The 21,585-nt window shown below is 41.9% G+C and overlaps 1 protein-coding gene across 1 annotated transcript; it reads right to left on the minus strand.

Annotated features, from left to right (window-relative positions):
* Positions 1 to 8,477: 8,477 nt before the first annotated feature.
* On the minus strand, positions 8,478 to 21,349 carry LOC140075109 (uromodulin-like). The gene is made up of 18 exons (XM_072120613.1): positions 21,194 to 21,349; positions 21,061 to 21,099; positions 20,431 to 20,472; positions 19,468 to 19,623; positions 18,851 to 19,089; positions 18,032 to 18,154; positions 16,938 to 17,115; positions 16,719 to 16,856; positions 15,498 to 15,512; positions 14,510 to 15,307; positions 14,306 to 14,407; positions 13,104 to 13,312; positions 12,814 to 12,971; positions 12,224 to 12,469; positions 11,247 to 11,409; positions 11,048 to 11,126; positions 9,748 to 9,774; positions 8,478 to 8,979 (listed from the first exon to the last, which is right to left on the minus strand). Exons 1-18 carry the CDS (start codon positions 21,261 to 21,263, stop codon positions 8,912 to 8,914), a joined length of 2,850 nt encoding a protein of 949 aa, XP_071976714.1. The 5' UTR covers positions 21,264 to 21,349; the 3' UTR covers positions 8,478 to 8,911.
* Positions 21,350 to 21,585: the final 236 nt, after the last annotated feature.

Consider the following 21,585-nt stretch of genomic DNA (forward strand, 5'->3'; position numbering starts at 1 on the left):
GTAAACAGATGCGCAAGAAGCGCATGATGCGCATGGAGCTGGCGCTCCGCTGCCAGGCGAGCTTTCGCCAATTCAAGCCCCTGTCTCTAGGCTACTCCCCAAACAGCACTTCTAAGAACCTTTTGTATAAGATCAAGTGTAGTAGCGTTCTTATAAGTTTAGGATATGCCGGGTGAGGGGAATGTAAACAGATGCGCAAGAAGCGCTGAAATAATATCCCTAAATGGTAAAAGTTTGCCAGTATATTTTGTGGATAACACAGCAGGGTGGCGACAAAGTTAACAACTTTGATGTGGAATCCATGAAAACAACCCAAATTTCTGCCTGACACACCTCGTTTGATAAAGGGACAATGTATGGAGGCAGCTATATGGACGACTTTTGGAGGTAGCAATGGAGACAACGTGTGGAGGCTGCTATGGAGACAATTTAATTTGGATAGTGCCTGTATGTGGCAGTCCCAAACATTTTTCAAACCAGAGGAGCAGGTAGGTGGCCCTCCAGTAAAATGGAATAGATTGAGTGCCTGTATGTGGCAGTCCCAAAAATGTTTCAAACCAGAGGAGCAGGTAGGTGGCCCTGCAGTAAAATGGAATAGATTGAGTGCCTGTATGTGGCACTCACAAAAATTGTTTCAAACAGAGGACCGGGTAGGTGGCCCTCCAGAAAAATTAAATGCATGAAGTACTATAGCAAGAGCCAGTGGGCCCTGTCAAAAAATAGCCATTTTACTCTGCTTTACTGTACAAAGAGGAGGAGAAGGAGGAAAATGAGGAGGAGGAGGAGTGGATCAATTATTCAGGTTGAGCTTCCTTCACCTGGTGGAGATTGGAAATTCTGAGAAATCCAGCCTTTATTCATTTTAATAAGCGTCAGCCTGTCAGCGCTGTCAGTCGACAGGCGTGTACGCTTATCGGTGATGATGCCACCAGCTGCACTGAAAACCCGCTCGGACAAGACGCTAGCGGCAGGGCAGGCAAGAACCTCCAAGGCGTACAGCGCCAGTTCGTGCCACATGTCCAGCTTTGAAACCCAGTAGTTGTAGGGAGCTGTGTGATCATTTAGGACGATGGTATGGTCAGCTACGTACTCCCTCACCATCTTTCTGTAAAGATCAGCCCTACTCTGCCGAGACTGGGGACAGGTGACAGTGTCTTGCTGGGGTGACATAAAGCTGGCAAAAGCCTTGTAAAGCGTACCCTTGCCAGTGCTGGACAAGCTGCCTGCTCGCCTACTCTCCCTCGCTACTTGTCCCGCAGAACTACGCACTCTGCCGCTAGCGCTGTCAGAAGGGAAATACTGTTTCAGCTTGTGCACCAGGGCCTGCTGGTATTCATGCATTCTCACACTCCTTTCCTCTGCAGGGATGAGAGTGGAAAGATTTTGCTTGTACCGTGGGTCCAGGAGAGTGAACACCCAGTAATCGGTGCTGGAATAAATTCTTTGAACGCGAGGGTCACGGGATAGGCAGCCTAGCATGAAATCTGCCATATGCGCCAGAGTACCAACGCGTAAGAATTCACTCCCCTCACTGGCCTGACTGTCCATTTCCTCCTCCTCCAACTCCACCAACTCCTCTTCTTCTGCCCATACACGCTGAACAGTAAAGGACTCAACAATGGTCCCCTCTTGTGTCTCACCAACATTCTCCTCCTCTTCCTCCTCATCCTCCTCCACCTCCACCTCCTCCGATATGCGCTGAGAAACAGACCTGAGGGTGCTTTGGCTATCAACAAGGGAATATTCTTCCCCTGTCTCTTGTGACGAGCGCAAAGCTTCCGACTTCATGCTGACCAGAGAGTTTTTCAACAGGCCAAGCAGCGGGATGGTGAGGCTGATGATGGCGGCATCGCCACTGACCATCTGTGTTGACTCCTCAAAGTTACTCAGCACCTGACAGATATCAGACATCCACGTCCACTCCTCATTGTAGACTTGAGGAAGCTGACTGACCTGACTACCAGTTCTGGTGGAAGTTGACATCTGGCAGTCTACAATCGCTCTGCGCTGCTGGTAAACTCTGGATAACATGGTCAGTGTTGAATTCCACCTCGTGGGCACGTCGCACAACAGTCGGTGAGCGGGCAGTTGGAGGCGGCGCTGCGCTGCCCTGAGAGTGGCAGCATCTGGGCTGGACTTCCTGAAATGCGCACAGATGCGGCGCACCTTCGTGAGCAAATCAGACAGATTGGGGTATGTCTTGAGGAAACGCTGAACTATCAGATTTAACACATGGGCCAGGCATGGCACATGTGTCAGTCTGCCGAGTTGCAGAGCCGCCACCAGGTTACGGCCGTTGTCACACACAACCATTCCCGGCTTGAGGTTCAGCGGTGCCAGCCACAGATCAGTCTGCGCCGTGATGCCCTGTAATAGCTCTTGGGCGGTGTGCCTTTTGTCGCCTAGGCTCAGCAGTTTGAGCACCGCCTGCTGTCGCTTAGCGACGGCACTGCTGCTGTGCCTAGAGCTACCGACTGATGGCGCCGTGCCCACGGATGGTAGTTCGGAGGAGGAGGTGGAGGAGGGGTGGGAGGAGGAGGAGGCATAGTAGGCCTGAAACACCTGGACCGAGGTAGGCCCCGCAATCCTCGGCGTCGGCAGTATATGAGCAGCCCCAGTGTCAGACTCGGTCCCAGCCTCCACCAAGTTAACCCAATGTGCCGTCAGCGATATATAGTGGCCCTGCCCGGCAGCACTCGTCCACGTGTCCGTGGTCAGGTGGACCTTGTCAGAAACGGCGTTGGTCAGGGCACGGATGATGTTGTCTGACACGTGCTGGTGCAGGGCTGGGACGGCACATCGGGAAAAGTAGTGGCGGCTGGGGACCGAATACCGAGGGGCGGCCGCCGCCATGAGGTTGCGAAAGGCCTCGGTCTCTACTAGCCTATAGGGCAGCATCTCCAGGCTAAGCAATCTGGAGATGTGCACATTAAGGGCTTGGGCGTGCGGGTGGGTTGCACTATATTTGCGTTTCCGCTCCAGCGTCTGGGGTATGGAGAGCTGAACGCTGGTGGATGCTGTGGAGGATCGTGGAGGCGACGATGGGGTTTTTGTGGCAGGGTCCTGGGCAGGGGGCTGACTAGCAGCTGACACAGGGGAAGGAGCAGTGGTGTGCACGGCCGGAGGTGAACGGGCTTGTTGCCACTGAGTGGGGTGTTTAGCATTCATATGCCTGCGCATACTGGTGGTAGTTAAGCTAGTAGTGGTGGAACCCCTGCTGAGCCTGGTTTGGCAAATGTTGCACACCACAGTCCGTCGGTCATCCGGTGTTTCCTTAAAGAACCTCCAGACTTCTGAAGATCTAGCCCTTGCCGCAGGAGCCCTCGCCACGGGAGCTTCACTAGTTGACACATTTGGCGCTGATGCACCAGCTCTGGCCCTGCCTCTCCGTCTGGCCCCACCACTGCCTCTTCCAACCTGTTCTGGTCGAGGACTCTCCTCCGTCTCAGAAGCACTGTGTTCACCCGGCCTCTCAACCCAGCTTGGGTCTGTCACCTCATCATCCTCCGATCCCTCAGTCTGCTCCCCCCTCGGACTTCCTGCCCTGACAACAACTTCCCCACTGTCTGACAACCGTGTCTCCTCATCGTCGGACACCTCTTTACACACTTCCACTACGTCAAGAAGGTCATCATCACCCACAGACTGTGACTGTTGGAAAACCTGGGCATCGGAAAATTGCTCAGCAGCAACCGGACAAGTGGTTTGTGACTGTGGGAAGGGTCCAGAAAACAGTTCCTCAGAGTATGCCGGTTCAAATGCCAAATTTTCCTGGGAGGGGGCAGACTGGGGGGGAGGAGGCTGAGGTGCAGGAGCTGGAGGAGTGGCGATTTCGGTGACATGGGTGGACTGCGTGGAAGACTGACTGGTGGTGGACAAATTGCTCGAAGCATTGTCAGCAATCCACGACATCACCTGTTCGCACTGTTCTGGCCTCAACAGTGCTCTACCACGAGTCCCAGTAACTTCAGACATGAACCTAGGGAGTGTAGCTCTGCGGCGTTCCCCTGCTCCCTCATCAGCAGGTGGTGTCTCACCCCGCCCAGGACCACGGCCTCTGACCCCTGCAGTAGTTGGACGCCCACGTCCCCGCCCTCGTCCTCTACCCCTAGCCCTCGGGTTAAACATTTTTAAAATGAGAGTTATAACTTTATTTTTTTTTTTACTTTTTTTTTTTTTTTTTGTGTTTTTTTTTTTTTTTTGTGTTTTTTTTTTTTTTTTTGAGTTTTTAAAACCAAACAATGCTATCCTATTGCTATGGCTATTTTCTAGCCAAGTATCAAAGCACACTACTATGCCAGATGAGATGACACTGAGTTAGTGCCTAATTGAAATCCAACCCCTACTAAATTTTCCCACTTCGGTCTTTGCTATGGATATGTGCGTCACTAAGCGCAGAACACAGCGGTCGCAAGTCTCACTACAAATTGCTCAGAATTGGCTAGTACATGCACTGCAGAAAGTACAGCCACCAGCAGATCAACCAGAAATCAAATATATAGAACGCTACTGTATGCGTAAGTAAGCTCTTTGTATTCTCCTATGGCTATTTTCTAGCCAAGTATCAAAGCACACTACTATGCCAGATGAGATGACACTGAGTTAGTGCCTAATTGAAATCCAACCCCTACTAAATTTTCCCACTTCGGTCTTTGCTATGGATATGTGCGTCACTAAGCGCAGAACACAGCGGTCGCAAGTCTCACTACAAATTGCTCAGAATTGGCTAGTACATGCACTGCAGAAAGTACAGCCACCAGCAGATCAACCAGAAATCAAATATATAGAACGCTACTGTATGCGTAAGTAAGCTCTTTGTATTCTCCTATGGCTATTTTCTAGCCAAGTATCAAAGCACACTACTATGCCAGATGAGATGACACTGAGTTAGTGCCTAATTGAAATCCAACCCCTACTAAATTTTCCCACTTCGGTCTTTGCTATGGATATGTGTGCCACTAAGAGCTAAACACAACGGTAGCAAGTCCCCCTGCTAATTCCTCACAAAATGGTACTAGATGCAAATTAAAATAAAAAAAGTAGAACGTTATTGTAGCCCTAAGAAGGGCTGTTGGGTTCTTTGAGAATCACTCCTGCCTAACAGTAAGCTAATAGAACACCCTAACGCTTTCCCTGACCAGCAGCAGCTCTCTCCCTAGCGGCATCCAGACACAGAATGATCCGAGCAGCGCGGGCAGCGGCTAGTCTATCCCAGGGTCACCTGATCTGGCCAGCCAACCACTGCTATCGACGTGTAAGGGTACCACGTCATGCTGGGTGGAGTGCAGAGTCTCCTGGCTTGTGATTGGCTCTGTTTCTGGCCGCCAAAAAGCAAAACGGCGGGAGCTGCCATTTTCTCGAGCGGGCGAAGTATTCGTCCGAGCAACGAGCAGTTTCGAGTACCCTAATGCTCGACCGAGCATCAAGCTCGGACGAGCATGTTCGCTCATCTCTAATTGTCGGCAATCCACGACATCACCTGTTCGCACTGTTCTGGCCTCAACAGTGCTCTACCACGAGTCCCAGTAACTTCAGACATGAACCTAGGGAGTGTAGCTCTGCGGCGTTCCCCTGCTCCCTCATCAGCAGGTGGTGTCTCACCCCGCCCAGGACCACGGCCTCTGACCCCTGCAGTAGTTGGACGCCCATGTCCCCGCCCTCGTCCTCTACCCCTAGCCCTCGGGTTAAACATTTTGAAAATGAAAGTTATAACTTTAATTTTTTTTTTACTTTTTTTTGTGTTTTTTTGTGTTTTTTAGTTTTTTTTTGTGTTTTTTAGTTTTTAAAACCAAACAATGCTATCCTATTGCTATGGCTATTTTCTAGCCAAGTATGAAAGCACACTACTATGCCAGATGAGATGACGCTGAGTTATGAAAAAATAAACGTAAAATAAAAAGGAAATGGCAGACTGTGCCTAATTGAAATCCAACCCCTAATAAGTTTTCCCACTTCGCTCTTTGCGATGGATATGTGCGTCACTAAGCGCTAAACACAGCGGTCGCAAGTCTCACTCCAAATTCCTGACAATTGGCTAGTATATGCACTGCAGCAAGGACAGCCACCAGCAGATCAACCAGAAATAAAATATATATAACGCTATTGTAGGCGTAAGTAAGCCGTTTGGATTCTCCTTTGGCTATTTTCTAGCCAAGTATGAAAGCACACTGATGAGATGACGCTGAGTTATGAAAAAATAAACGTAAATTAAAAAGTAAATGGCAGACTGTGCCTAATTGAAATCCAACCCCTAATAAATTTTCCCACTTCGGTCTTTGCGATGGATATGTGCGTCACTAAGCGCTAAACACAGCGGTCGCAAGTCTCACTCCAAATTCCTGACAATTGGCTAGTATATGCACTGCAGCAAGGACAGCCACCAGCAGATCAACCAGAAATAAAATATATATAACGCTATTGTAGGCGTAAGTAAGCCGTTTGGATTCTCCTTTGGCTATTTTCTAGCCAAGTATGAAAGCACACTGATGAGATGACGCTGAGTTATGAAAAAATAAACGTAAAATAAAAAGGAAATGGCAGACTGTGCCTAATTGAAATCCAACCCCTAATAAATTTTCCCACTTCGGTCTTTGCGATGGATATGTGCGTCACTAAGCGCTAAACACAGCGGTCGCAAGTCTCACTCCAAATTCCTCACAATATGGTACTAGCTGCACTACTAGTGCCAGCAAGCCCAGCCACAAGCAAACAAAAAAAAAAAAAGTATAACGTTATTGTAGCCCTAAGAAGGGCTGTTAGGTTCTTGTTGAATCACTCCTGCCTAACACTATTCTAATAGAACACCCTAACGCTTTCCCTGACCAGCAGCAGCTCTCTCCCTAGCGGCATCCAGACACAGAATGATCCGAGCAGCGCGGGCAGCGGCTATTCTATCCCACGGTCACCTGATCTGGCCAGCCAACCACTGCTATCGACGTGTAAGGGTACCAAGTCATGCTGGGTGGAGTGCAGAGTCTCCTGGCTTGTGATTGGCTCTGTTTCTGGCCGCCAAAAAGCAAAACGGCGGGAGCTGCCATTTTCTCGAGCGGGCGAAGTATTCATCCGAGCAACGAGCAGTTTCGAGTACGCTAATGCTCGAACGAGCATCAAGCTCGGACAAGTATGTTCGCTCATCTCTATTCACAATTTTACTCTGTTTTATTGCTGTGTTAGCTCCTATAACTCCCTAGGCTGGTCAGTGTAAGATTGTAGAGTGTGGGCTGGGACTCTCGAAGCAGACACGTCATGATCCCTCTAGTTCTGGGGGCATAAAATGAGTTAGTTAGAATAGAGAACAGGGAACAGGTTAACATACACTTCCATTTAACTTCTGAACATTGTACTAGCATCTGACACATAGAAAGAACGATGAGAAAGATCATAGATGATGAGATCCATTAGATGCCTATTACACACTTTTAGCTCTCCTACTACATCTCTGCTATTCCACAACACCCTAGATCTGCTCTGCCCTCCTGCTGTGCCACCCCAGATAAACAAATTAGCTGTATGTAGCTTGTCATGGTCCCCATGTGTCTAGGGGCAACTGAAATCAAGCACACCAGGACTAATAGAGACAGGTTGGAATTAATATTGAAATTTGATTGTTCTATGTCATGAATCTTTGGGTATGTTTAGCCAAGGGAAAAGGTAAGTAACTATATATCTGTAGAATCTATAGAGACCCAGTAACTAAAGGTTGTTACTCTGATCATTGGTGAGATATGGTTGGTGGTACTGTATCTAGGTGAGAGAGTGGCAACGAATGTTGAGTATTTGTTAGCCCAAAAAAAGACAAAAGGTTGAAAGAAAGGGTTCACAAGGTCTTGCAAATGGACCCTGTATTTTTTTCTAGGGCACATTGAGACAACCTTCTTTTAGCTAAAATTTGTTTCCCTCACATCCCCATAAAATCAACTTTCTCATCTTACCTTGCATACATCATCCACATATGTCCTCCAATTCTCACTAATTGCTACTCCTTCTCACCATTCAATCACTTCAATCACAGTCATTTGACAATAGTGATGTCATCTAAGGTCCTTTACTCACTAACATTTGCAAGATCTATCACATGTATGTATCTGATCACATGAACCTCAAAGTTCATGATCACATCATACCTCAATGGACTTCTAATTCTCCCCAGCCTCCACAGAGGCATGTTGTGATTTCATGTGATCAGATACATACATGGGGTAGATTTTCCAAGTGTTAGTGGTATTAAGTTAAAAGGGCTCTAATTGAACTTGTCACTAGCTGTATTTCTGTAAAATGTGGAGACAGGTTCCCTTTAAATGATATTCAGAAAGTTTTAACTCCAAGAAACTCTGAGAAAAGTAACTCCATTAAGGAGTGACACCTACATAAGTCTCTATCTGTAAAGATTCCAATTAATTTTACTGTATTTAGTTTACTGCAAGGTCAACTTTTAGAACCAACGTTTTATGTAAAAAATAAATAAATAAAATCATTGATCACAATTACTGCACAGTTTTATTTATAATAATAACATAAGATTAAGAGTCTTTAGTCAAGGTTAAGGTTACAATAAAATTGATGATAGAACAGTTTCTATATTAGCACTGGTATTAGTAATGTTTACCAGTAATGGTCAAAATTACCCAGTCCTTACCCAAATACAGTACACACTATGGATAAAGCATTATGCATAGAATCTGCTAGGTTTGTTTAGCAGAGATATGTAAATGTTAGATATGGAGAGCATTATAGACTGCTTACAAGAATACACTGTCACGATTGACTTCAAGTGTCTGAATGGTAAACTAACAATACATTGCAGCCTACCCACTACTGGTAATCATCTGTTATATAGTATAAGATACTACTGTAGATGTAGGTTACAGATAATGTGAATATATTGTAGGTCACTGCATCTTTGATTGATGATCTAGACCAACAAAGCTTGGATCATCAGTAGGAGGACAGAGCCAAGGAGGGCAGAAGGTACATGAGGGCCTGCAAAAGAAGAACATCCTGGAATCAAAATCCCAACACTCTTTTTAATTTTAAATATGTAAGAAAACACATTTTGGAATATTATGTATGGAAATTCCAATATTCAGAGTTGACCATCTACTTAACTATTTAACAAGAAAAGAGATCGGATTGATGAGATGGGCATACAAATGCAGAGTCAGACTTCTTTGTAGTCTGTGACCATGGAAACACATGGGTGGGATTTATCAGGCTTGTACTGGGTAAAACTTTGATACAGTCGCAATTCCTTGCAACCTTGGACATGGAGGGGGCGGTGTCCAGCTGCAGAGTAGGCCGGCACACAGTTGGGATTCCCTGCATCAGCGTGTTAACTACAGTCGGGACATTTATTTACTCATGCAAATTGCATTCAGGTGTCCATGACACCATATTTTTTGCTGCAAAACCAGACCTTCATCTATTTATTTCTTATAGCCTGTGCCAGGAACTGGTGCAGACCATAGTGTAATTCTGTGATAGGAAGGGACTGGGATAGAATTATGCAGATGCATGGTCGTGCACTGGATATGCCAATATGCAAGAACCTCTCAGTTTATCCAATGCCACAAAAGTGATGAAGGAACACCTAACGGTGGCACTCAATGCACCAGCATTTGATGAATCCCCCCATAGAGTAGTATAGACTTAGATTATATTATGCCTTATCATTTTTAATTTTACATGTATTCTTAGCCTAAAAAGGTAACATACCCTAAATGTATAATAACCATTTAATGGGAAACTTACCAATGCATCCTCCAGTTGTAAAAAGATCTGTTAAATAAAACATATTTGAATTAACCAGAGTGTCTATAAAATGTGACCATAATAAAGAAGCTTTAACCAAACATGTTTATATAGTACAGTACACTTAGTAAAATACCTGCAAAAAAACGAAGAAAAGACAGGACTCCAGTAGTGTTTCAACATGAAAAATCAGGTGGTTTTATTCCACCGCTAAGTTACGACTTCCAAACACTGAAGCCTTGGTCAAGGCTTCACAATAGATCCAATGTTGGGAAGCCGAAACGTAGCCATAGAATAAAACCATCAGATTTTTCACCTTCAAATACTATCGGAAAGCTGCTTTCATTTTTCTGTATGTATATGAAGTTAACCACACTGCATTGGCTGGCACCCATTTCCGACAAAGGATTAGATTTGGTTGCAGTTCTGCTCTGGGCTCTTTTTTATAAAGTAAAACACCTGGATGTTTAGCCAAGACATTGGTTCTTAAATTTCTCCCCTACTTATGAGGAAATACTTGTTTCAACCATCACACTATTATATCGAGGAGTCTGGACCTTTGTTTGTGGGGGGGGGGGGGGGTTTAAGGACTTCATTATCTCATAACAAGAAAGTTTAGCATAATTTTAGTTGGGGGCTTGGTTATGACATCATCACAGGACCGTTACCATGTAAAAAAAACATCTGTGCCTTATATTAAAAACTATATAGAAACTGCCCAACAGTGGTATATACCGTATTTTTCTTCTTACTATAGGACACACCCCAGATTTAGGCTTCCAAAAAAGGAAAAATATATTTTACACCAATTAAAAAATCCCTGTTGGTCGCACTAAAGCACAGCACACACAGATCTGCTCCATCCATACATTTACACACACAGCTCTGCATCATCCATACAGTTACACACACGATCTCTGGGAGATCGCATGCAGCTCTATATCAGGGCATCACCCGATTTCCATTACAGTGGTCAGGAGGGTCTGGCAGACGCAGGCACTTTTTAGCAAGATTTTTTCTTGCTAAAAAGTGCGTCTTATAGTCCAAAAAATATGTTATATAAAAAAAGTCAAATCAATGTCTGGAAAATTGATTTACTACATTATGGAATCATTCTTTGGGTCCGAGCTAAACATTGTGGATTCAGGTTCCTGGACCCAGGCTTCAGTCAGAAGTTTGCGTACAGTGTTCGGAATCCACTCCTTCGGTAGCAACAATCATCGGTGTTAACTCTTTAAATGCCACCAACAAAGCTGCTTCTGAAGAATTTACACTTTTATATAGTGTTTACTAGTCTTACCTTCCCGAATTATTGGACCAACTTTTAGCTGATAGGTTTCCTCAACTGCTGCACTCCGGGACCCAAATCCAGTACATGACTGTATGATAATAATATCATTATTAGGAAACTGTATTTGTATATTAATAATTCATTCAATATCAATTATGTGATAAGAAGCAAACAACATAAAGAAAAATAATACTCAGATTATACTTACAGGGGAGCAGGACCCAGCAGTGACATCACACAGACTTATAGCACAGTGAACGTAGACGTTAGTGTAATTGCCAACAAATTTGAAGACCTGAAGCGACAGACGACCTTTCCTTGAGACGCCATTTTCTAAGACGCTAATGGTCGAGTCCTGTTTATTAGGACAACTACAGAGGGAAAGCATACAAGCACCGATTACATTGATAGTCACTGCCAACAGAAGGCAATAGGACAATGTAAGTAAAATTAGCCCCCATTATGATGTCCTCTTTTGCCACTCAGTAAATATGGTTTGCTAGTCCTTTGCATTTGTTCACCTACAATGCAGTTCTTTGGGATTGGGCCCTACAGATAGTTTAATATTAAATATCTTTTATCATGGACCTAGGCCCCTGTCTCCCAAGGGTTCCATGGCAGTAGTATCATCTGACTCTAGGATATGTACACTTTAATTGTTCCATTAGGTTGTGAGCAAAGGTCTACCTTGAAGGCTCCTCAACCAGAAAACCGATGTCAAGTACACTCACAGTACATTCCATGACTAAGAGCGACGTGTTCGTTCGAAACGCGTAGGAACTATGGGTTAACACTGTGTGTATATGAAATTTGACGAAATAAAAGTCTGAACGATCACCGATGTTGGCTGGACCATCAAATTTATTACACTCACAGTATTTGCCTGTTAGTTATTTTATGTGAACCTATCGTAGTCATCTTAATGAGTAGTAACAAGTTTGTCTAATTTAATAAAAGTAAAATCTTAGGGAAGGTAGACCTAACTTTGGACATCCATCAATTTTCAGCAGCAACAAAGAACATCTCTGACATTTCAAGTCTTCATGAGAAGTCCACTATGATAGATGGAAGGTGGAGACCAATAGCTTCAAGTTGCACCTCTGTCTTCAGTTAGGTTGTATGATATAATTTGTTGTTGCAAATTACCCATTATGTAAGGCAAACCTTCTTACTATCGGTCTATACCTGTCTTTTATGAAGTAATACTTCACGGCATCAGATGGATTTGCTGTAGGAGTCGCATAACAGTTCTTCATTACAACAACGTACTGTGAAGTGTCCCCTCCCTGAACAAAGACACCAATGTACAGCATAGACTTAGAAGAGAGCTTCACTTCTGATCCTTCATATGGCGTCAAATAACTGTTGTCTTTGTATAGAGCCATGTATGCCGTCAGCTGTCCCGTCCCTCCAACACTGATATTTGTGGAGCTATAGGTATAAAAAATAAAGATATAGTATAAGGTATAAGAAAGGTATATACATTACATTATATTACATAAACAGCAAATGCATCCAATAAATGAGAAAAATATTGAAAATTAAAGTACCGGTATATGTGTAATTTTGTTAAAAATCATTAAAAAAATATTATTAAGTATTTACTTTATTTAAAAACAAAGGCTGTAACCCCCCCCCCCACAGTTATTTTGCCCAGGCTTTAGTTAAATATAATTTTTGTAATGGAGAATCTCTCTTTAATGGGCCTCTAGGATGGTGGCAGCAAATAGACCACACCTTATATTAGAGGTAAAACTGCAAAAAAAATTACTTACCCAAATAATGGATTCACCACTGTATTCAGACTGATCAGCATGTCCAGGGGGTAGGAGCAAGACAATGTCACCACCAGTTCTTCGTCTCTTGTGATTATTCCGGTAGATTCCACAGTAAAATACAGCGTGTTCTTATAAATGGCATGGGTTTCATTTTTCTACAAAAATAATAGGTAAATACATTTTAAAAATGCTCAACAAGAAGTGCATCAGAGGTTTAAAAACTCAATGAATCCATATTTTAAAGAGTTTATAGCAAGTTATGAACAAGTAAGAAAAATGGCACATACATTGATCTGGAGGCCACATCTTCCTGCTTGAAGTTGGGACCTGATGGTAAAAGTGTTTGTACTCGGATCATCATGAAGTCCAAAGCAGCTGCTGTCTTTGAGGGTAACACTGGCGGCATCGAGGCTCAGAGTCTTCAGCTGACATTTATGGAAAGTCACACTCATGTCATAGACATTGCAGGTCAGATCAGGACGGATGTCTGCTACACCTACATTATAAGATACAGAAACATAATAATAATAATAATAATAATAATAATAATGATGCGCCAGCAACCCTATTACCAAAAAAGGCACAAATCAATCATAAATTAGGCGCACCATTCAAAATTGTGCAAATGGAAACAATATTTTGCACAATATTCTTGATTAATGTTGAGTGGACCTGAACTATGATCAGTGCAAGTATCTCAGGCGTTAACTACTTAAGTGCCACTGACAAAATAGTCATTGACATTAAAATCAGACAGGCGTCTCTGCTTCAGGACTTAAATGCCAGTAATACTGTGCACCACCATTTTGGGGAGGATCGGAGCTCCTCAATGACATCATAGGAAGCACCGATCCTCCTCAACATGGCGACAAATAATGCCACGGTATGCGGATGGCCATATTTGCCACCAGCATAAACAGTTAGTATCCATGGTTGCTGCCAGCATCGATCGTGGTCATTACTGAGGGTGTGGTTCATGTCCGGGTTTGGGTGCCAAATTATCATACTATGGGTCTTCTCATCACTATTCTTGATAAATACCCCACTGTGTTTTTCATTGCCTAGTATAGTACAGTACTGTGCAAATGTTTTAGATATTTTTACATGGCCTTTAGAAGGACAATGAATCATCCAATGTCATAAATAACTATAGTCAGTGTAAATAAGAAAAAGTAGTCTTCAAGCTGATAATATGGCCTCTCCAAGCCCAGAACGTAACATCATTGTGTCTGTACGAGATTTAATAAAGAAAAAGAAGGATTTGAGCAATGATTAGGATAGCAAAATTTATTTGGAACAACCTACCTGCCAATCTACTTCAAACATTGGGGAAAAATGTTTATTTATTAACCCCTCCGTGATCAGGACTTAAAAGACTTTCATGATCGGACAATTTTTAACGAATTTTTATACTTATTGGTTTAAAGGTCATAACCCTCTTTTCTTGTCCAATACCATTAATAACATATACATTTAATGACAGACATACCAGTGACTGCATATTTGTCTTTGCAGTAACATCCGTAACTTCCATCTTTCAGTTTCCATTCTTCATCTGCTGCACATGTATTATTCACTACTGTGGATGGATCTAAACAATGAAAGTCGAAATTATGCTTTAACAACATCAGAGTTATGATCGAATAGTCTTTGATGATATACTATATCAAAATGAGGCTACAATATTACCTACCTGTGCAATAGGACAAAGTGCAATGGTTATATGGGGTCCCTTGCAGCTTATAGACATGATATCCTCCTGGACAGGCTTTTATCTGGACTGTTGATGACCATAAACAGCAATTTGCACTCCAGCTGGAACAGACCGTACGATTTACAATACCATCACTCAGCCTTGGATGAGAGCCACTCAGCCAAATTGAGGCCAATGTACCACAGCCGTATTCTGGTGAGCAAGTTTCTGGCATGCGAACACCCCCACTGCCAATAAAACGATACCATCCATTTTTGGAATTGTCACAATTATATCGATAATCATAGATACTGGATGTACTTCTCCAGGGTTCATTGAGAACAGTGTGGTTTGTACATGGGTCAGAACAGCTGTAAGACCCAATGGATTTTTTGCACTCATTTCCTAGGCCACAAGGTCCATTTCTGCATTCATCGACTTCACAATGGAAACCATCACCAAAATAACCAGAGGGGCAGACACAGGAATAGTAACCGTAGTAGTTAATACAGGAGGCAGATGAATGACAACGGTTTAGTTCAGGATTGGCACATTCATTGATATCAATACAAGCGCTACCGGAGAGGGTGAAACCACTTTGACAGACACAAGTGTATGAGCCGAAAGTATTTTGGCATATGCCATAAGAACAATTATTTGTCCAAGGGTAGGCGCATTCATCGATATCAGAGCAGGTGAAGCCGTCTCCAATGAACCCATCCCGACAGCGGCATTCCACAGAGCCAAAGGATTCTTCACATGTAGCATTGGGATGGCATTCTGAGCAATCTGCCGTGGCTGCGGGGAAACAAAGAAATCAAGGGAATTGAAAATATATATATTTACTGATTGTTATCTACCAATGTAATATACTGAGCTACAATAAAAAGGAACATGTGTACGAAACCCTTCTTACCACTCCTCATCCCATTCTTCTCTTCGCACTGCTATGTCATCCTTTATAAATGTAAATAAATGGGATACTTACCAGAAATATTCACAGCTGAAAAAAAAACAAAGAAAAAGTAAAAACCATAAATTGGTAGTTGTTTATCAATATTTGTAAACAGGGTAAAAACATAAGGAAAACTGGGAAAAGCCTTCTTAATAATTTTTTTTCCAGTTCATTTCTTTATAGCAAAGATGGAAATCTGTTGTCTGAGCTTCAAAAAAAATGTCTGTATTTTAATATAATACTATAATACTAACTATAATACTAACCGGAAAGCTTCAACTAATTTGGCTTTCATTGCAATCTCCAAGACATACTATACACAATACACATTGGGTCCTCTCTCTAAAATCAAATCTTTCCAAAACTGAACTTCTTGTGTTTCTACCTTGTGCTTTAGAATATATGACTGTGTGAGTGCAATGGGCCCTATCTCTGATATTATATGTGTATATTGAGCTGCTTGGAAAATCAATACATGAAACCCACTCTCTTGCATCACTCAAAATGATTCCACTTTATTCGAATTGGGAAAGGGTTGGGAAAGTTTCAGCAGTTGTGGATAGTGCATAGTGCTGTCACCGTAAAATTTAGGACCTAAATTCACGACTATTTTTCTATCAGTAAAAGAGTAAGAGTGGACTAAGAAGGCATTGTTCATATGTTATCTTCTAAGGTAAACAGTCTGGAGTCTACTTTGTGGAATTTGCAAGGGTCTACAAAGATACCTTACAAGATTAACTTTTCATCCTGTCTTTAAAACTTTGCACAAGTTCTTTGGTATATATTACCCCGGACAATTTGGTTAAAGGAACCCTCCAGCCACAGTGGATTCATTGACATATACCTTGTGCAGGGCCTGAAGGGAGGAGCAGGACTCGAGGTTCTAGCAAGGTTCTAGGAATACAATAAATGAGTCCTGCTCTTCCCTCCAGGCCCTGCACCATGTATTATTCAATAAATTAGCTTTTGACTGGAGTGTTCCTTAAATCCCCTACTTCGTAGAAGAGGAGCTCTTTCTAATTATAGCTTACAATATACTTACATTATTAATTTAAAAATTAATTTTAATTAACCTAAATGGTCTATTTTGCTATACAAAAGTGGCAAATAAACAATGGTGCTGCTTTTTCAGGAAATCCAGTTTTGTCCATAATGTAAGACAAACAATTCTAACTACACGATCCTTTATCCTTGTAAAATACAATTTATATACAAGAAAAAAATGTTAGACAGATCATTTCAATAGTTAAATACCTGTGAAGCCTTCCACTCGTATGGAATATTGACTTCCGGCATATATGATTATGGTCCATAGTCCATGTCCAGGGTTGTATACAACATACATGGAGCCCCAAATTTCTGAAATAATTTTTTTCAGTTGAAGCGGAATAGCTGCACATAAGAGAATAGATTTATAACTATACATTTAACAATTAGTTAGTATTATAGCATGTTCATAGTAATGGCACTTACAGTCAGGCCCCAGTACTCGTATGGAATAGATAACCCCATCTGTGGTTATTATTAGGGAGGTGTAATTGTCTGCCACTGGAAAGGTCCCAGAATTATTGCCTGCAGTGTACTCCCCGGAGAAGAGGCGCTCGGAGCTGTTGGAAGGTCTCGAGAGGGTGAAGTCCAAGTAATTAAAGACCTATAAACAAGGTAGATGGTAATGTGATCTTAAGTCTATATACAGCAATATCAACCAAACCCAATTGGTCAAAAAGTGAATAGGAATTGAGCCAAAGAGAGCTCCAGCATTTCACATTCTGCAAGTTACAAATTGTCATATTTACAGTGTCAGAGAGTCCTCTGATTACAGAGGCTCTAGAAATACTGCTCAACATGAAGATTTATCGAGACACACCTTCAAGACATGAAAACAACACTATAAATTGATCATTTGTATAAAATCTCTGTCCAGTCAAGGAGAATTTTCTGCTGGGAAAATGTTGGATCCTGGTGTTCATGTCGATATTGCTTTGACACTTCTGGAACATTGTTGGCTCAAGTTGATGATCAAGTACATGCCCTTAGGGCACTGGTATTGTGACATGGCAATGACCTTTCAAAAGCCATGAAAGTGCTCTTATATACGTGTGTGTTGAGAGAAAGAACAAAAGGATGATAATTTCATGTCTGGAGACCCATGTATTAATAATATTGAGAGGCTGGATTCAAATTTTAAGACCAGGTGATGATGCGCCCTCTCGAAGCTTTGGGTCCTGGGCTGCTGCCCAAACTGCCCATATTATATTCTGGTATTTATTGGTGTAGGGGGTATTTATAAAACAGGCACAAATTGTCTGGTGTACCTTGCATAAGACAATTTATTTAATCCTCCATGGGCATAATTTCTGGAGGGTCAAAGATGTTTTTGCGGCATGAGTGGGAAAGGAACTTGTATAAGACTTTTCACAAGATCTCTGGAATATGATATGATTAAATGGTGTGAATATTCTGTAACTCAACCACAACTGGACCACACTGGACTAGTGGTTTTGACTTATAAGGACACACTTGCAGAGTGTAGAATACAGAATTTAGCTAATACATGGGTCCATTACTTTATTCAGGTCCGATAGGGAAACTTGAAAGACGTGCCCAAAACTGGCAGCAGCGATGTTTCGATAGACAACGAAATCTGGATCACTCATGCTTCCACAGAGACCAGTAATAAGGAAGAAAACCTAAGGGGAAAAAGTTAGCATTTTAATCGTTCTTCAGTTAAATTAAACTGGCTCCATACAATATTGCCCCCCCCCCTTTATTCCAATAATAGAGCCACACCTGCCCTTGGGTTTTGCCTGAGTCAAAGCTCCATTCAGTTGAAAAAAAACACACTGCAGAACCCTGTCTCTACCTCCAACCTCCCCCCCCCCTCTCGTCCCCCCACACAGCTCAGGGATAATATCAACTTCAAAGAAAATCTGTCACCAAATTTTAACTGGAATACCAATCCATCCCAATAAAACTAAGGACTCCAGTTTTGTCAAGCCACATGCACCTAACTCTTTAGTTTACTATAACTCAAATGTGAGCAGGGAATCTTTGGAAAAGTCTTAGGATCTGTGTAATTCTGTTGTCAGCTTCTATGAATGGACATAATGCTGATCCCGAAAGTTGACCCTCTCAGATGGAACAGCTCAATGGCTAAGAAAGGTAAATTGTCAGATAACTCCGGTCCTACCCTTAATCCTTAGAACAAGGTATGAGCCTTAATACATTTCCCCAAAGGAGACACAGTGACCCTCATTTTTGGGATCAATAGGGATTCCAGTGCTAAGACCCTCAGTGATCTGACAAATATTTCTATGCAATACGGAATAAGTGTTATTAGTTATAAATCAATTATTATGAACAATTAAGAGCTATTATCACTGTACCTGGGATTGTGTCGAAGCAATTAGTGAGTAGATATTATTTATCAGGGTTGTATTATAATAGTCTTTGGCAGACGCGTCGGTTAGTACCAGGATGAAAGAACTGGGTGGAGAGTTTTGTAAGGCCAGTTCCAGTCCTTGCATTGCCAGCTCAGGACAGTCACCCCCTCCCGTAGCCACCAGGCTATTGAAGAAATCACCAAACACTTTCTTTGATTCAGCTATCCTAACTGGTCCAACAGCTGGAAGGAAAGATATTTGTAATGTCATCAAAAACTACAGAAGTAAAATGAGTAGCATGAAGGTAACATATATTCAACTTTGTCCATTTCTCGAGACTACTGCTGATGGTCCTGTCTGGTCTTGATCTACTTATTATATTTAAAAGAAATAGAGATACTAATTCCTGTAGAATCTTTACAGCACTGTGATCAATGTCAGATAGAGCTGTTGTCACAAATTTGTAACGGATGGTAACCTCCCGAAGTCTATGGGGAACAGAAAACCTTCCATTCACCTCCAATTTTTAAATTTTCCCTTACACTCTCCTAAAACAGAGAATGTAATGGAAAACCCTGACGTAGGTGTAAAAAGGGCCAAACAGAAAACCTATAACGTACTTGGGTCATTAAATTCCACCATGGTATACTGGCGAACCCCACAAGGAAACCTGGCAGTCACGCGGTCCAGTAGCCAGCTATTGACAATCTTCAATTGTAGAAAATCATCGTACATTGATCCTGTTGTGTCCACAAGGTAAGTCAGGGAAGAGGATTCTAGAGGAGACAAAAAAAAAAAGCAAATGCATTTGAAATGTTATTTGTCGCCGGAAACTTTGGAAAGAGTGTAATGAATTATTTTGAAGGTTTTGCACTAGAGTCAATTAAAAAGAAACTTTCAAAAAACTTTTTAAAGAGCCAGAAAAAACATGATGACATGATAACATCTACCGTATTTGATCAGTTCTGGATACAAAAAAATCTAAATGAGTCCAATCATATTGTGCTATCACAGGTAAAGAACTGGGTCAATTGCACAGGCAAATCCATTTTGAACATTCTATAGTGCAATTATTTGTTGATAGATGGTTATCTGTTAGATACCTGTTCGGGCTTGAGTTTGCCGATTTTGATCAAACCTTGAACAAATGTTTTATTTGGGTACTTGAACTTGAACACTCACAAGTGTTAACCATTTAAATGGCACAGGCAAAGCCATTTAAAGGAACAGGTCCACTCATAACTAATTAACATCATCAATCGGGGGGCAACAATCCTAGACAAAATAGCAAAGCATCATTCACTGTGGAGGACACAGCACTTTGATCTAGTACACAGGGAGCCCATTCATGTTATTTATCACCATATAATGACAACTTGCTATTGGCTTCATTCACAAATCAGGACATCCCATGAACAATTTATCAACAACAGAGGTCATCCAAAGCTAATCACCTGTTTAGTATCACAAAAGACAACCAAGTCTTTTGTGTTTGGCCTAGAATTTAGCACACTGTATATTTTTATAAACTGCATGTACATTGCTATAATTTTTGAATTTAAAAAACATGCTAAAAATCTTACCTGTCTGAACAGCGCAACTTTTCTGCTCAATGGTGCCATAGCCTGTAAACGGGTTAAGAAAATGATGGAATACAAGAAAACCAGTGTATAATGTCACAGATACATCAAACAGGAACTAATCCTCATGAAACAATCTAATACAGACAGTCCCCGGGTTACATACAAGATAGATTCTGCAGCTTTGTTCTTAAGTGGAATTTGTATGTAAGTCAGAACTATATATTTTATAACCTAGTCAAAAATGTTTCTGGTCTCTGTGACAATTGGATTTAAAAATGTTGGGTTGTCATGTTAACAATAAAGCTTAATTACAGACACCATTGATAAGTGTTATAGCTGTTTATTGTAGCCTAAGGCTAAAGTACAGTAAATTACCAGCATCCAGAGGTCTGTTTGTAACTAGGGGTCATCTGTAAGTCAGGTGTTCTTAAGTAGGGGACCAACTGTACTAGTAGAGTCTCAATAAACACAATTATATCTGTATGTCTTAAGATCTATATGTGAAGCTACTGAGGGTGAAGAAGTAGCAGCGGTAAATAGTCCCATTGAAGTTACGTATTATCCATAATGTTCAGAATATGTAAAAAGAGCATGTATATTGTGTATAAATATATTTAGTTTTCCACTTACTATTGCTGTATGGTATAGAAGATGAGGTTGTGGTTTGTCCTGTGTAGAATGGAAAAAATATAGTTAAACATGGAGGTTGCATTAAAGTCATCTTTTAAGAGGTAAAATATTCAGTTCCATGTTTTGCACTCACCTGTTGTTCCTCTTGTAAAGAGGGGAAAGATACAAGTCAGATATAGTAGGTACATGGCTACATTACCCATTGCTTATCATGGAGGGATGACAGATTATTGGTGAGCAAGTTCTATGTGATATAAGATGCCTCTTCTCTACTCAACTGATGAGGATGAGCTTTTATATACATTTAAGAAAAGGAGGAGCCGATCGGCGATCAATCATATTATTTTACACTTGTTTCCTTGTCCACTAATTCCCCAACAGAAATACAGCCCTTTGACCAAGTGTCTACCCAAGTACTTAACTCCAGAGCTAACAACATTAAAGCAACATGAACTGTTTTGTTGAATTAATATACATTATCGTCTACCATATATATGTCTTAGGTAAGAAGACAAACAAAATTCT

This window comes from Engystomops pustulosus, chromosome 8 (genome assembly GCF_040894005.1).
Source record: "Engystomops pustulosus chromosome 8, aEngPut4.maternal, whole genome shotgun sequence".
NCBI classification, from domain to species: Eukaryota; Metazoa; Chordata; class Amphibia; order Anura; family Leptodactylidae; genus Engystomops; species Engystomops pustulosus.